This window comes from Lissotriton helveticus, chromosome 7 (assembly GCF_964261635.1).
Source record: "Lissotriton helveticus chromosome 7, aLisHel1.1, whole genome shotgun sequence".
In the NCBI taxonomy this organism is placed as follows: Eukaryota; Metazoa; Chordata; class Amphibia; order Caudata; family Salamandridae; genus Lissotriton; species Lissotriton helveticus.
This window is the reverse complement of record NC_136068.1, coordinates 1929266654-1929284980: the sequence shown is the minus strand read 5'-3', so window position 1 is coordinate 1929284980 and position 18327 is coordinate 1929266654. Positions and strand designations below refer to the sequence as shown.

At 41.7% G+C, this 18327-nt stretch overlaps 1 protein-coding gene across 11 annotated transcripts in view; it reads right to left on the bottom strand.

Moving 5' to 3' along the window:
• The window catches only part of LOC144770912 (uncharacterized), a 347728-nt gene that overhangs the window by 187791 nt on the left and 141610 nt on the right, over positions 1–18327 (bottom strand). For 10 of the 11 annotated variants that reach the window (XM_078655722.1, XM_078655727.1, XM_078655721.1 and 7 more), the window contains 2 exons: positions 11206–11325; positions 2846–2956 (listed from right to left, as the gene is read on the bottom strand). In XM_078655722.1, coding sequence (XP_078511848.1) covers positions 2846–2956; positions 11206–11325 — 231 coding nt within the window. The remainder of the gene's footprint in view (positions 1–2845; positions 2957–11205; positions 11326–18327) is intronic. The other variant, XM_078655720.1, reaches the window with a different exon arrangement.

Below are 18327 nucleotides of genomic sequence, written 5' to 3'. Positions count from 1 at the left end.
CTCTACCACTCTACCGCCCGCACTCTACCACTCTACCACTCTACCGCCCTCACTCTACCACTCTACCGCCCTCACTCTACCACTCTACCGCTACCACTCTACCGCCCTCAATCTACCGCCCTCACTCTACCGCCCTCACTCTACCGCCCTCACTCTACCATCATGTCTAATTTACGCTCTTTTTTGGCACACTTGTGTCCTCTTGTTTGTTCTCTCTAGCATCACCCTCATCACACTCTCCTAACGAGTCTTCCTTCTCCCACGTGACCCTACTTGCACCCTCTTGAATCCATCTTCATTCTTTTCTGCTTTTCCCTGTTTCCGCCACACACTCCACTCCTTTGTCTCTCCTTTCTGGCCTCTTTCCTACTTATCTTTTCATCCTTTCTCCTTTAATCCCATTTCCACCTTCTCACAACCCCTTCGAGCACTGTTATCTTAACATTTGTGTTTCTCTCTGTCTTATGATGTCGGCCCTGCCACCATTTACTTCGGACCCTCACCCTCTCCTCACCCTCACACACCCTCTCACCCTCACACACCCTCACACGCTCACCCTCACCCACCCTCACTCCCCCTCACCATCATATCCTCAACCTCACCCTCACACACCCTCACCCTCACCCTCACACACCCTCAGTCACCCTCACCCTCCCTCAGTCACCCTCACCCTCACAACCCTCTCACCCTCACACACCCTCACCCTCACACACCCTCACACATCCTCACACACCCTCACCCTCCCCCTCATATCCCCTCACCCTCACATCCCCTCACCCTCACATCCCCTCACCCTCACACCCTCTCACCCTCTCACACCCTCTCACCCTCACACCCCCTCACCCTCACACACCTTCACCCTCACACCCCCTCACCCTCACCCCCGTCAACCTCACCCCATCAGCTCCTCCCCCTCACACCCTCACCCTCACAACCCCACACCCTCACAACCCCACACCTTCCCCCTCACAGACCCTCACCCACCCCCTCAGCCTCACACACCCTCAAACCCCCTCACCCTCACTCCCCCTCACACCCCCTCACCCTCACACCCCCTCACCCTCACACCCCCACACCCCCTCACACCCCCTCACCCTCACACACCCTCAACCTCACACCCCCTCACCCTCACTCACCCTCACCCCCCTCACAACCCTCTCACCCTCAGGGGGTGTGAGGGTGAGGGGGTGTGAGGTTGAGGGTGTGTGAGGGTGAGGGTGTGTGAAGGTGAGGGTGTGAGGGTGAGGGGGTGTGGGGGTGTGACGGTGAGGGGGTGTGAGGGGGAGTGAGGGTGAGGGGGTTTGAGGGTCCCACCCCACTCGGTCAAATGCCTTCCCAGCATCTAGAAGAAACATACCGAGTGGGGTCGATCGCACCTTTGCCACATCGAAAGCAGTGACAGCCATATTTACATGTGCCGTCGTATCTCTTCCCTGTATAAAGCCATGTTGATAAGGCGAGACCAGGCTAGGTAGCACAGGAGATGAATGATTTGATAACATTTTCGCAAAGATTTTTGCATCAGCATTGATGAATGATATTGGTCTATACGACCCACACTCATCCGCCAGTTTGCTTTAAAAAAAAAAAAATGCGTTATCTTCCATGAATCGGGAGCCCTACCTTTTTCACCAATAAATCTTATAACCTCATTGAATGGTGTCAACAATTCCTCGAGAAAGATCTTAAAAAAATTTTTTGAAGGTACTGTATCATCTCCTGCTGCTTTGCCTGCTGGTAGGGAGCTAATTGCTAATCTTATTTCTTCGACTGTGATGTCTCTTGCTAGAGAGTGGGATATCTCGTCCTCCACCATTATCAGAGTATTCCCTTAAATATATTTATAGATTTCCTCCTTTTGAGGCTGATTTTCTGGGTTATATAGCTCTTGATAATAAGTTGCAAACTGTTTAAGTATCTGACTTGGACGTTCATATAGGTTGTTATCGGCCCCTCTAATCTTCCTTATAATGGTCTTGGCCCTGTTGTCTGCTACTTTGAAAGCAAGAATTTTACCTATTTTCTCCCCATTCTCATATTGTAGAAGTCGATACTTATTGAGTTTTATTACGCTTCTATCCCTAAATGTCCTCTTCAGCTCTGACCTTAAATTAACCAGAGTATAACCTAGATCTTCCACATTTGACAGGCCACTGGTAATTGCCTCGATGTGTTGGATTTCCATGGTGCGAATGGCTGCAATAGTGGCTTCCTTTGTATTTTCCGCTCTTTATCACTACGGCTCCAGGTTTTATGGTATTTATATTTTTTACATATCAATCTGCATTTCTCCATATTTATTTTTGGGCGGTTTTATTGGTATTTGCCCATATTTGTTTTATGTTTTGACAATACATTGAATCGTAAAATGGTATATTTCCATATTTATTTAACTGATAAACATGCACTCATACTTTCATGCCTCTCGCGTTTTAGCAAATGAAGCAGGCAAATATAACCAAACACCACTACAACAACTAAATATTAGCATTATATACAAATATATTTGAACATATGACTGTATTTAAGGGAATCTCATCCGGATTGTAAATCCCCGTGGTGCCTGGATGATTAGCAGTTGTTCTGGAATTCATGAAGGAGAGTCACTCACAAGAAGCACAATTTTCTGTACTTTTCTGCTTTTAAAAATAAATAACAGATAGGAAATATATTGTTTTCTGTCTGTATTTATCTGTAAAAATAAGTAAAAACTGAAAATTGGAGGCCTTAATTATAACCCTGCTCAGTCACTAGCCTCTTTGTATCTCCTACGGCAAGAGCCTGATGAATTCAACGCATTATTTCAAATACAAAAATCCCACGTTTCTTTCCCCAACCCACTCACTTGGGGAACAAGCAACATGTTCTCGCCTCTCGGGTTCTGGCCGGTTCTTGCGACGGAGCGCGTCCTCCTCTTTATCACTTAGTGTGAAGACCGACGTGATGATCGGATCTCCTGTAAGTAAACAGATGAGAGGTCATGATCTCTCATGGAAAAAAACTACAGTATTTTGGTGTGATAGGAGAAATTACATTGATTACATACACTAGTTTGGAATGATGGGAGAAATTACATCTATTACATGCTCTAGTTTGGAATGATGGGAGAAATTACACCGATTACATACACTAGTTAGGAATGATGGGAGAAATTACACCGATTACATACACTAGTTTGGAATGATGGGAGAAATTACATCTATTACATGCTCTAGTTTGGAATGATGGGAGAAATTACACCGATTACATACACTAGTTAGGAATGATGGGAGAAATTACACCGATTACATACACTAGTTTGGAATGATGGGAGAAATTACACCGATTACATACACTACTTAGGAATGATGGGAGAAATTACACCGATTACATACACTAGTTAGGAATGATGGGAGAAATTACACCGATTACATACACTAGTTTGGAATGATGGGAGAAATTACATTGATTACATGCACAAGTTTGGAATGATGGGAGAAATTACACCGATTACATACACTAGTTAGGAATGATGGGAGAAATTACACCGATTACATACACTAGTTAGGAATGATGGGAGAAATTACATCTATTACATGCTCTAGTTTGGAATGATGGGAGAAATTACACCGATTACATACACTAGTTAGGAATGATGGGAGAAATTACACCGATTACATACACTAGTTTGGAATGATGGGAGAAATTACACCGATTACATACACTACTTAGGAATGATGGGAGAAATTACACCGATTACATACACTAGTTAGGAATGATGGGAGAAATTACACCGATTACATACACTAGTTTGGAATGATGGGAGAAATTACATTGATTACATGCACAAGTTTGGAATGATGGGAGAAATTACACCGATTACATACACTAGTTAGGAATGATGGGAGAAATTACACCGATTACATACACTAGTTAGGAATGATGGGAGAAATTACACCGATTACATACACTAGTTTGGAATGATGGGAGAAATTACACCGATTACATACACTAGTTTGGAATGATGGGAGAAATTACACCGATTACATACACTAGTTAGGAATGATGGGAGAAATTACACCGATTACATACACTAGTTTGGAATGATGGGAGAAATTACACAGATTACATACACTAGTTTGGAATGATGGGAGAAATTACACCGATTACATACACTAGTTTGGAATGATGGGAGAAATTACACCAATTACATACACCAGTTAGGAATGATGGGAGAAATTACACCGATTACATACACTAGTTAGGAATGATGGGAGAAATTACACCGATTACATACACTAGTTTGGAATGATGGGAGAAATTACACCGATTACATACACTAGTTAGGAATGATGGGAGAAATTACACCGATTACATACACCAGTTAGGAATGATGGGAGAAATTACACCGATTACATACACTAGTTTGGAATGATAGGAGAAATTACATCTATCACATGCTCTAGTTTGGAATGATAGGATAAATTACATTGATTACATGCACAAGTTTGGAATGATGGGAGAAATTACACCGATTACATACACTAGTTTGGAATGATGGGAGAAATTACATTGATTACATACACTAGTTTGGAATGATGGGAGAAATTACACCGATTACATACACTAGTTTGGAATGATGGGAGAAATTACACCGATTACATACACTAGTTAGGAATGATGGGAGAAATTACATTGATTACATACACTAGTTAGGAATGATGGGAGAAATTACACCGATTACATACACTAGTTAGGAATGATGGGAGAAATTACACCGATTACATACACTAGTTAGGAATGATGGGAGAAATTACACCGATTACATACACTAGTTTGGAATGATGGGAGAAATTACACCGATTACATACACTAGTTTGGAATGATGGGAGAAATTACACCGATTACATACACTAGTTAGGAATGATGGGAGAAATTACACCGATTACATACACTAGTTAGGAATGATGGGAGAAATTACACCGATTACATACACTAGTTTGGAATGATGGGAGAAATTACACCGATTACATACACTAGTTTGGAATGATGGGAGAAATTACACCGATTACATACACTAGTTAGGAATGATGGGAGAAATTACACCGATTACATACACCAGTTAGGAATGATGGGAGAAATTACACCGATTACATACACTAGTTTGGAATGATAGGAGAAATTACATCTATCACATGCTCTAGTTTGGAATGATAGGATAAATTACATTGATTACATGCACAAGTTTGGAATGATGGGAGAAATTACACCGATTACATACACTAGTTTGGAATGATGGGAGAAATTACATTGATTACATACACTAGTTTGGAATGATGGGAGAAATTACACCGATTACATACACTAGTTTGGAATGATGGGAGAAATTACACCGATTACATACACTAGTTAGGAATGATGGGAGAAATTACATTGATTACATACACTAGTTTGGAATGATGGGAGAAATTACACCGATTACATACACTAGTTAGGAATGATGGGAGAAATTACACCGATTACATACACTAGTTTGGAATGATGGGAGAAATTACACCGATTACATACACTAGTTTGGAATGATAGGAGAAATTACATCTATCACATGCTCTAGTTTGGAATGATAGGATAAATTACATTGATTACATGCACAAGTTTGGAATGATGGGAGAAATTACATCTATCACATGCTCTAGTTTGGAATGATAGGATAAATTACATTGATTACATGCACAAGTTTGGAATGATGGGAGAAATTACACCGATTACATACACTAGTTAGGAATGATGGGAGAAATTACACCGATTACATACACTAGTTAGGAATGATGGGAGAAATTACACCGATTACATACACTAGTTAGGAATGATGGGAGAAATTACACCGATTACATACACTAGTTAGGAATGATGGGAGAAACTACACCGATTACATACACTAGTTAGGAATGATGGGAGAAATTACACCGATTACATACACTAGTTTGGAATGATGGGAGAAATTACATTGATTACATACACTAGTTAGGAATGATGGGAGAAATTACACCGATTACATACACTAGTTAGGAATGATGGGAGAAATTACACCGATTACATACACTAGTTAGGAATGATGGGAGAAATTACACCGATTACATACACTAGTTAGGAATGATGGGAGAAATTACATTGATTACATACACTAGTTAGGAATGATGGGAGAAATTACACCGATTACATACACTAGTTAGGAATGATGGGAGAAATTACACCGATTACATACACTAGTTTGGAATGATGGGAGAAATTACACCGATTACATACACTAGTTAGGAATGATGGGAGAAATTACACCGATTACATACACTAGTTTGGAATGATGGGAGAAATTACATTGATTACATGCACAAGTTTGGAATGATGGGAGAAATTACATCTATCACATGCTCTAGTTTGGAATGATAGGATAAATTACATTGATTACATGCACAAGTTTGGAATGATGGGAGAAATTACACCGATTACATACACTAGTTAGGAATGATGGGAGAAATTACACCGATTACATACACTAGTTAGGAATGATGGGAGAAATTACACCGATTACATACACTAGTTAGGAATGATGGGAGAAATTACACCGATTACATACACTAGTTAGGAATGATGGGAGAAATTACACCGATTACATACACTAGTTAGGAATGATGGGAGAAATTACACCGATTACATACACTAGTTAGGAATGATGGGAGAAATTACACCGATTACATACACTAGTTTGGAATGATGGGAGAAATTACATTGATTACATACACTAGTTTGGAATGATGGGAGAAATTACACCGATTACATACACCAGTTTGGAATGATGGGAGAAATTACATTGATTACATGCACAAGTTTGGAATGATGGGAGAAATTACATCTATCACATGCTCTAGTTTGGAATGATAGGATAAATTACATTGATTACATGCACAAGTTTGGAATGATGGGAGAAATTACACCGATTACATACACTAGTTTGGAATGATGGGAGAAATTACACCGATTACATACACTAGTTAGGAATGATGGGAGAAATTACACCGATTACATACACTAGTTTGGAATGATGGGAGAAATTACATTGATTACATACACTAGTTTGGAATGATGGGAGAAATTACATTGATTACATACACTAGTTAGGAATGATGGGAGAAATTACACCGATTACATACACTAGTTTGGAATGATGGGAGAAATTACACCGATTACATACACTAGTTTGGAATGATGGGAGAAATTACACCGATTACATACACTAGTTAGGAATGATGGGAGAAATTACACCGATTACATACACTAGTTTGGAATGATGGGAGAAATTACATTGATTACATACACTAGTTAGGAATGATGGGAGAAATTACACCGACTACATACACTAGTTTGGAATGATGGGAGAAATTACATTGATTACATACACTAGTTTGGAATGATGGGAGAAATTACATTGATTACATACACTAGTTTGGAATGATGGGAGAAATTACATTGATTACATACACTAGTTAGGAATGATGGGAGAAATTACACCGATTACATACACTAGTTAGGAATGATGGGAGAAATTACACCGATTACATACACTAGTTAGGAATGATGGGAGAAATTACACCGATTACATACACTAGTTAGGAATGATGGGAGAAATTACACCGATTACATACACTAGTTTGGAATGATGGGAGAAATTACACCGATTACATACACTAGTTAGGAATGATGGGAGAAATTACATCTATCACATGCTCTAGTTTGGAATGATGGGAGAAATTACATCTATCACATGCTCTAGTTTGGAATGATAGGATAAATTACACCGATTACATACACTAGTTTGGAATGATGGGAGAAATTACACCGATTACATACACTAGTTAGGAATGATGGGAGAAATTACACCGATTACATACACTAGTTTGGAATGATGGGAGAAATTACATCTATAACATGCTCTAGTTTGGAATGATAGGAGAAATTACATCTATCACATGCTCTAGTTTGGAATGATAGGATAAATTACACCGATTACATACACTAGTTTGGAATGATGGGAGAAATTACACCGATTACATACACTAGTTAGGAATGATGGGAGAAATTACACCGATTACATACACTAGTTTGGAATGATGGGAGAAATTACATTGATTACATATACTAGTTTGGAATGATGGGAGAAATTACATTGATTACATACACTAGTTAGGAATGATGGGAGAAATTACACCGATTACATACACTAGTTAGGAATGATGGGAGAAATTACACCGATTACATACACTAGTTAGGAATGATGGGAGAAATTACACCGATTACATACACTAGTTAGGAATGATGGGAGAAATTACACCGATTACATACACTAGTTAGGAATGATGGGAGAAATTACACCGATTACATACACTAGTTTGGAATGATGGGAGAAATTACATCTATCACATGCTCTAGTTTGGAATGATGGGAGAAATTACATCTATCACATGCTCTAGTTTGGAATGATAGGATAAATTACATTGATTACATGCACAAGTTTGGAATGATGGGAGAAATTACACCGATTACATACACTAGTTTGGAATGATGGGAGAAATTACACCGATTACATACACTAGTTTGGAATGATGGGAGAAATTACACCGATTACATACACTAGTTTGGAATGATGGGAGAAATTACATTGATTACATACACTAGTTAGGAATGATGGGAGAAATTACACCGATTACATACACTAGTTAGGAATGATGGGAGAAATTACACCGATTACATACACTAGTTAGGAATGATGGGAAAATTACACCGATTACATACACTAGTTAGGAAGGATGGGAGAAATTACACCGATTACATACACTAGTTAGGAATGATGGGAGAAATTACACCGATTACATACACTAGTTAGGAATGATGGGAGAAATTACACCGATTACATACACTAGTTTGGAATGATGGGAGAAATTACACCGATTACATACACTAGTTAGGAATGATGGGAGAAATTACATCTATCACATGCTCTAGTTTGGAATGATGGGAGAAATTACATCTATCACATGCTCTAGTTTGGAATGATAGGATAAATTACATTGATTACATACACTAGTTTGGAATGATGGGAGAAATTACATTGATTACATACACTAGTTTGGAATGATGGGAGAAATTACATTGATTACATACACTAGTTAGGAATGATGGGAGAAATTACACCGATTACATACACTAGTTAGGAATGATGGGAGAAATTACACCGATTACATACACTAGTTAGGAATGATGGGAGAAATTACACCGATTACATACACTAGTTTGGAATGATGGGAGAAATTACACCGATTACATACACTAGTTAGGAATGATGGGAGAAATTACACCGATTACATACACTAGTTAGGAATGATGGGAGAAATTACACCGATTACATACACTAGTTAGGAATGATAGGAGAAATTACATCTATCACATGCTCTAGTTTGGAATGATAGGATAAATTACACCGATTACATACACTAGTTAGGAATGATGGGAGAAATTACACCGATTACATACACTAGTTTGGAATGATGGGAGAAATTACACCGATTACATACACGAGTTAGGAATGATGGGAAAAATTACACCGATTACATACACTAGTTTGGAATGATGGGAGAAATTACACCGATTACATACACTAGTTAGGAATGATGGGAGAAATTACACCGATTACATACACTAGTTAGGAATGGTGGGAGAAATTACACCGATTACATACACTAGTTAGGAATGATGGGAGAAATTACACCGATTACATACACTAGTTTGGAATGATGGGAGAAATTACACCGATTACATACACTAGTTAGGAATGATGGGAGAAATTACATTGATTACATGCACAAGTTTGGAATGATGGGAGAAATTACACCGATTACATACACTAGTTTGGAATGATGGGAGAAATTACACCGATTACATACACTAGTTAGGAATGATGGGAGAAATTACATTGATTACATGCACAAGTTTGGAATGATGGGAGAAATTACACCGATTACATACACTAGTTTGGAATGATGGGAGAAATTACACCGATTACATACACTAGTTTGGAATGATGGGAGAAATTACATTGATTACATGCACAAGTTTGGAATGATGGGAGAAATTACACCGATTACATACACTAGTTTGGAATGATGGGAGAAATTACACCGATTACATACACTAGTTAGGAATGATGGGAGAAATTACATTGATTACATGCACAAGTTTGGAATGATGGGAGAAATTACACCGATTACATACACTAGTTTGGAATGATGGGAGAAATTACACCGATTACATACACTAGTTTGGAATGATGGGAGAAATTACATTGATTACATGCACAAGTTTGGAATGATGGGAGAAATTACATTGATTACATGCACAAGTTTGGAATGATGGGAGAAATTACACCGATTACATACACTAGTTTGGAGTGAAGGGAGAAATCACATCTATTAGATGAAGCATTTTGGTGTGATGGGAGAAATTACATCTATTACATGCATTAGTTTGGTGTGATGGGAGAAATTACATCTATTACATGCGTAGTTTGGTGTGATGGGAGAAATTACATCTATTACATGCGTAGTTTGGCGTGATGAGAGAAATTACATTTATTACATGCGTAATTTGGTGTCTATTACATGCGGTAGTTTGGCATGATGGGAGCAATTTCATCTATGACAAACTAGTTTGGCGTGATGGGAGGAATTACATCGATTATATTCATTAGTTTGGTGTGATGGGAGAAATTACATCAATTGCATGCAGTAGTTTGGTGTGATGGGAGAAATTACATCTATGACATTAAATAGTTTGGCGTGATGGGAGAAATTACATCTACCACAAGTCCCTTTCAAAACAGCTACTGCCCTTCATGGGTATCAAGCTTCTGTTTGGGCTTAAAACGGGATTACAAGTTAAGTGCAATCAAGAGTTTCTCCCAGTAATTTAAAGAATTAAAATTTAAAGAAGGGAAACCTTCTGCAAAGTATACAGTGCGGTTCTTCCAAAGGGTGGAAGAACTGCACTGCCACTTTGTGATCCCCATGCCGTGGCAAATTAGCAGGTCCATGAAAGTTTATGATGCATCCGACTGTGGGAGAGCGATTGAATTCTGCACAACCAGCTGCATATCTTAAGGTCATCTACAGAGCTCACCTGTGCTCGGACTGCTTCGGATTTCAGTTTCATCTCGACCACGAGTATTGCTGGAACAGGGATATTCCTTCTGCTTAACCCGACATAATATATCCGCTTTCACTGTCGTATCACAGGCTGCTGAGAGAAAAGCTGGTGTTACACATGCCCACTGCTGGTTGACAGCCTACAGAGCAAAGGACAGATGAGTGACAGTCACTGGGTGAGACAAAGAGCATCTTTAGCACAGATCCTTGTGGCCACCACATCAGCACCACTTCAAGGTCATTCACGCCAGTTCTTTAGGATTGCAGCTCCAGGGAGCTATGTCTCGGGGTGACAGGGTAGGGGCTCTGAGTCAGGACCACAGGACAGAAAGTTAGATCATGAATTAGGAGGAAGATTTACTGAGGCATGAAGGGAGAAGCCACTGCTTGTGTATACATAAGAGACGCGACAAGAAGGTTTTCACAGAAGCATTTTGTTAAATGGTGGATTCAAACCAGCTTCAGGCAAAGCTCTTCTCGTAGTATACATGATCACTGTTATTATCATTATAGGAGTAAGGCTCAGATGTATATTGAATTAGTCCTTAAGTTAAAAAAATAAACAATGTTGAAGGCACAAAAAAACATTTAAAACTTCAGAGGTTAGCCAGGCAAGTTAAAGTTTATTTTTCTGTTTACTTCTGCTTATGTTTTCGCAACAACCTCGAATGTATCCGACCACAAAATGCACTACCTACCTAGGTATCAAAAACAAAAACAAGGAAGAAAGACAGGGAACGCTTAGGGGTGACATGAAGAAAACAGCCAGGGAAAGGTTTATGACAACAAGAGGGACCTCTCTAAGGTGTTGATGGCGTTTTCACTAGAGAAGAGAATCACTGTTGCGCGCTTTTGTGTCGGCGTGATCTCTGATGTACATACTATTGCGAATGAATCTAGTTGCCTGAGGCAGGATTTGATGGGCACCGGAAAACTGGTTTAAGATTAGGAGGGAAAACAAAAACATCATATTTCTAGAGAAAGAGATACATCTAAAGGCGATTCTACTGGCGGAACTTCCTGTGCTGTCCTCCCTCGAGGATGCACACTTCCTCTCGTAATCTGAGAAAGTGTCTTTAACACAAACTCTAAAGCAGACGCTAGGGGCCTAGTCATAACTTTCATTTCATTAGTGGGTCTTGAGCAGTACTACACAGAAGTACCAAACGCTATCCACCAACCTGTAGGCAGAGACCTCCTCCTCCCCTTCTGCTCTGTGCAGAGATACCCACACACGTATGCCCATGTTTCAGTAGTGAATGTGTGGGAGTCAAGGAGTGGCTGGGAAATGGGGAATACTGAATAAAGGGAAGAAGCTTAGGGAAAAATAAGGAGGGGCCTACGGAGGGTCAGGCAGCAACAAACACCCGCCCCAAAAGTGTAATCCCCTTACTATTCACAAACTAAACTTCTCAAGTTACTACAGCCCTAAAGGTAACAACACAGTAGTAGTAAATGTACTCCACCCTGGCCTTGGACTAAATAAATCACCATGCATTGCCACTCAAAAGTACTCCAAAACACACGGAATTAAATGACACCCAATAGCAAATAATGTACAAAAAAAGTATCATTTTAACTGTTTTATATATTTTGTTTAATGTTAAAAATTATATATAAATATTACATAATTATTTTACAATATAATAATAAAGAATTTAAAAATTAAATTAAACTTGTCAAAAATGTTCATGTATTTTCTATTAATTCAATGCACAACTTTCAACAAAATATATTACATATCACAGAAAAGTAAAAAGGATACTGTGGGTGGACTTTAAAAAATATATTATTTGAGAACTATTATTTATAAATGAAATTAATATATGTTAATCAATTAATACTTATTTCATGTAATAAATTGATGTGCTGTTATATTTTATTTTATTAGTTTTATGTTTATAACAAATATTTTGTATTTGACAGATATTTTAATATTAAAGTATTTTTCAAATATTCTTAAAGAATACTAAACCTTAATAATTTCCCTATAGTTTTCCATATGGAGATCTCTACCACAGTGTGAAAAACTACTAGTAGTAACTTTACGCTTGTAAATACTGTGGTATGAGGATCGACAAGGAGATGGAAGCACGTAAGACTACAATGAGCTGTAAATCTACTCACAGGTCCAGTAGTAGATTTACACAGGAGTAAAGTTAAGCATGTAAGCTTAGTTTTGTGAATATGTCCCTACGAGATGATACGCATGCGCCAGTCTGACATGTCCTCCGTTAGAACTTAGGATTTCCGCTAAACCACCTGGTGCTTTCACGCACCACGAAGCAGCCACTGGACGTCGAACGCGCCTAGAACTGCATTTGCTGCATTATTTAAAGTCCGATGAGCTTATCAGGCATGAGCTCATTCTGCCATGAAGCTCTATAAGAAATGTAGTTTCTGGGCATCGCTACATTAGTGGTGGCTTGGTTAGTCTAGGCTTTGATGATTCCATGTCTACTGATTTCAACTGGTAAATTTGTTTTTCGATTTGGCGCAAGACCCGCACGTGAGAAAGTGCCATCTTTCTTGCATTGGTACACCCCCACTTTTTTCTGAACTGCTGATGTGCTTTGACTGAGTGTGCCCTGGGCTCCTGCCAACCAGGTACCCTGGGCCTGTGTTCCTTCCCTAAAACTGTGTTGAAACTAAAACCCAATTGGCATCTCTGGCCACCTGTCAGCCCCTAGTAAATGGTACCCTAGTTACCCAGGGCATGGTGACCAGAGAAGACACCTAATGGATGCAGAACTTATTGTGCCACCCTCAGGGGCCCTGTACCCTGACACCCAGACACTGCCTTTGCAGGCTGAGTGTCTAAGTACAGAACTAAACAAAGAGTCGACATGGCACCCATCCCTGGGTGCCATGCCCACAAGACCCACTGCCCTGGCATTCCTCAGTCACCCCCCCAAGCTGGGTGACCTATGACAGTGGTGTGGGCACGGGTGCATGAGCCCTGTGCCCCTACAGTACCCAGGGCCATTCCTGGGCACTGTAAGTGCAGTGTTGCCATTAAGAGTATATGGGGCTGGGAGTTTGTCATTACGAACTCCACAGCACCATAATGGCTCCACTGAAGACTGACAAGTTTGATATCAAACTTCTCAGCACTTAAACCCACACTGATGCCAGTGTTGGATTTAATGTAAAATTCACTACAGAGGGCATCTTAGAGATGCCCCCGGAAGCCTAACCTACAATCCACGTCTGGTCTGAGTGGCTGACTGGGCTGCCACACAGCAGACATGTTGCTCGACCCCTGGGTGGAGAGCCCCCCACTCTCCTGGGCCTGCAACAATGCACATCCTGGGCGAGGTGCTAGGTCTCCTCCCCCAGGATGAGCAGGGGGGAGCTTCAAAGGCATGCCGTCCTTGTGAGCTTCCCCAGGCCACTTGCTGTACTTAGAAACTGGCCACCACCGGTTCTGACCCCCACTCTGACGGGAAGACTGGCGGGAAACCCTACGTCAGGCTGGCCTTTGCCAACCCCACCCCTCAGGTGGAGGAGGCGAGGTGAAGCACGACCCCGAGCTCCGGCCATCTTGAAGATGGGGAGCCCTGCCCAATCACAGTGAGGCTCCTGCTCCCCTCCCACAGGAGATGAGCAGGCTAGGGAGTCTTACCGTCGGATACGTGCGACCAGTTAGCAGAGAACCCCGTATTACCACAATTCTACAAAGAATTCAGATAGAGAAGCAAACTATCACTGAACATATGGACGAATAAAGTAGAAAAAGAGCTCTTTTCTACCCACGGCCGAATTATCACTTCGAGCGTGTTGGAACAGAACCCGCAAGCCACAGCGTGTTTTATTCTAATTAAGAACACATCTAAAAGAAGTAATGCTGTATGCACTATAAGTTCTCTGGATTCCAAGATTACATCAAAAGTTAAAGTCGCCCCTAAATAGAACCCCACGCTACCACGGTATCGAACAAATCTAAGCTATATCTAGACATACTAATACACCGAAATGAGGAGATTTTATTGATGGCCCAAGATAAACATCAGAATATTAACAAAGCCTTGATTTCTTCTCCCAAGAGTCAGCAGAGAAGATGCTAAAATAAAAAGAATAGCTTGCGATCGATTAATCACTTGAGATATTTTATAAATTTTTGTGCAATTTTTTGTCTTGTAATTGTTTTGTCGTATATGTAGGACGGTCACCTGATGAAGGCCACAGTTCAGGACGGAGCATCTGAACCATGAGCCATGTCTGAACTGGGGTGGCAGAGTGGGCTAAAGAACGGTGATGGATTAAACCCAGATCTTTTGACTGGGTGTGAGTGTTTGATTGATTCAGATGCTCCGTCCATCACCACCCCTTTTTGTACCGCTTTTGGCCGCCATAAGTGTGGCAGGGTATGCTTAGACGTGAGTCCCTTGCTCACTTTGCCACTGGATTAAAGCAAGCCGGGCAGAAGACGGCTGTAATGCCAGAAACTGGTCCTCGGAAGCTTGTTTCCGGTCCAGGGAAGACATGGCTTGGCAGTTCGGGCTGGACTGTTCCCATGAGGCACAGGGTCAGACTGATTTGCAGATAGCCATGTCTGAACTGGGGTGGCAGAGTGGGCTAAAGAACGGTGATGGATTAAACCCAGATCTTTTGACTGGGTGTGAGTGTTTGATTGATTCAGATGCTCCGTCCATCACCACCCCCTTTTGTACAGCATACGTAGTAATGGCACTTTGCGTTGAGTTGTGTCGCAAATAGATCCAGGTGAGGCTTGCCCCAACGGGAGGATATGGTGTTGAGAAGATGTTGATCCAGCTCCCACTCGTGGCAGATGGAGCGTTGCCTGCTTAGAGAGTCCGCCAGGGTATTGTCCGCCCCTGGAACGTACTCTGCCCGTAAAGAAATGTTGCTTTGAAGTAGCCACTTCCAAATACGTTGAGATTCTTGCGATAGCGTCAGAGATCGAGTTCCCCCTTGTTTGTTCAGATAGTGCATTGTGGTGGTGTTGTCCATTCTCACAAGCACTGGGGAATTCTTGATCCAGGGCAGGAATGCTCTTAGTGCCAGGTAGACTGCCCTCAATTCGAGAAGGTTGATGTGCAGCCGTTTTTCTGTCCGAGACCATAGCCCGTTGATCTGGAGTTCCTGCTGAAACACACCCCATCCCTCCAGTGAAGCATCTGTTGTGATCACATGTGGTGAGATTGGTAGTAGGAATGGAAGGCCCTGATCCAGATTTTGAGGTTGAAGCCACCAGTCTAGGGCCTGCACCATGGATGGAGTGATCTAGATTAGATCGTCGAAGGATCCTGTACGCTGGATCCACTGAGTGGATAGTGCCTCCTGCAGCGGCCGCATACGAAGACGGCAGTGTGGGATCAACAGGATGTTGGAAGACATCATCCCCAATAATGACTTGTACAGGCGCACCGTGATGGTCTTCTTGGCCTGAATCCGGGCTGCCAGAGACCTGAGTTTGAACTGACGTTCTTGTGAAGGAAAGGCTTTTTCCTGATCCGTATCCAGGACTGCCCCCAAGAAAGTGAGGCGTTGGGAAGGCTGAAGTACAGACTTTTCTTGGTTGAGAGTGAGTCCCAGGTTTTCGAAGAGTTGTAGACAGGCGTCTGAGGACCTGCTCACGCCTGCGAAAGTAGGTGCCTTGACGAGCCAGTCGTCCAAGTATGGGAAGACTTGGTGATGGTGTTGGCGAAGATATGCTGCCACCGGAGATAGGCATTTTGTAAAAATGTGAGGATCCGATTTCAGACCGAAGGGCAGCACCCGGAATTGGTAGTGTCTGCCCGCCACTGCAAACCTGAGAAATTGTCTATGGTTCTTGTGGATTGGAATGTGGAAATAGGCGTCTTGTAGGTCTAAAGACACCATGAAGTCTTTTGAATCGAGGAGCTGCAGCACCTCCTGTATGGACACCATACGGAACGACTATTTCTTGAGGTATCCGTTGAGGTCTCGTAAGTCCAATATAGGTCTCCATTTTTTCTCCTTTTTCCGTATTAGGAAGAATCCTTTGCCTTTCTGATCCCGAGGTACTTTTTCTATAGCTCTTTTGTGGAGCATTATAGAGAGTTCCTTTTGTAGGAGATGTAGATTCTTGTGGATCATTGGACGTGGAGGAGTCGAAGGAGGAGTTTCCACAAACTCCAGAGAATGTCCGAACTGGACTAGCTGAAGGACCCAGCGATCCATTGTAATTTGCTGCCAATTGTGGAGGAAAGATTAGATTTTTCCGCCAACTGCGTAAGGTGGAAAAGAAATGGAGGCCTGCGGTAGAAAGAGGTCATTGCCTTCTGGTTGTGGATTTCTTCCCTCCTCGTCCACGAAAGGAAGATTTATTGTATGATGACTGCTTTTGGTGCTGCTGCCTTTGTTAGTACTGGGGTTTGTACTGCTGGTTTGAGCTGTACGATGATTTGTACCCCTGATTGCTACCTCTTGAAGGTTGTCCTCTTCCTCTGGAGCCCCGAAAGGAAGTATTTCTGAACTGCAGAGTACCTAGGGCTTTCGCGGTATCAGTATCCTTTTTGATACGTTGCAGCATCTCGTCGATGTCTTTCCCAAACAGTAGCTGGCCATCAAACGGCATGTCCAATATCTTGGCCTGCACTTCCGGTCGGAAAGATGTGGCCTTAAGCCATCCTTGGCGCCATAGGACCGCAGCCCCTGCCAATTGTCTGAATCCTGTGGAGGCGATATCCATCGCCACGTCGATCATCTCCGAGGCTGAACGTTCGCCCTCAAGAAGAATCTTTTTTGCTTCCTCTTTTTGGTCTTCTGGGATAGTACCCAAATATGGAGAAATATCCGCCCACATTTGGCGGTTGTAGCGCCCTAACAGGGCTAAGGAGTTAGCCGCTCGTACAGTGAGGGCCGACATGGATGAAAACCTCTTGCCAATATTATCCAGTTTACGACCCTCCTTATCTGGTGGCGCAGTCAACGCCGCCGACGGATTATTAGATTTCCGCTGCGCAACCTGGGTAATGACAGAGTCTGGTTTTGTGTGACCTGTAAGGCATGCAGGAGCTGTGTCAGGAGCCTTATACTTTTTGTCGAGCCTGGGTAGAACTGGAGGCAAAGATGAAGGATTCTTCATTATTTTCACTCCCTGATCCCA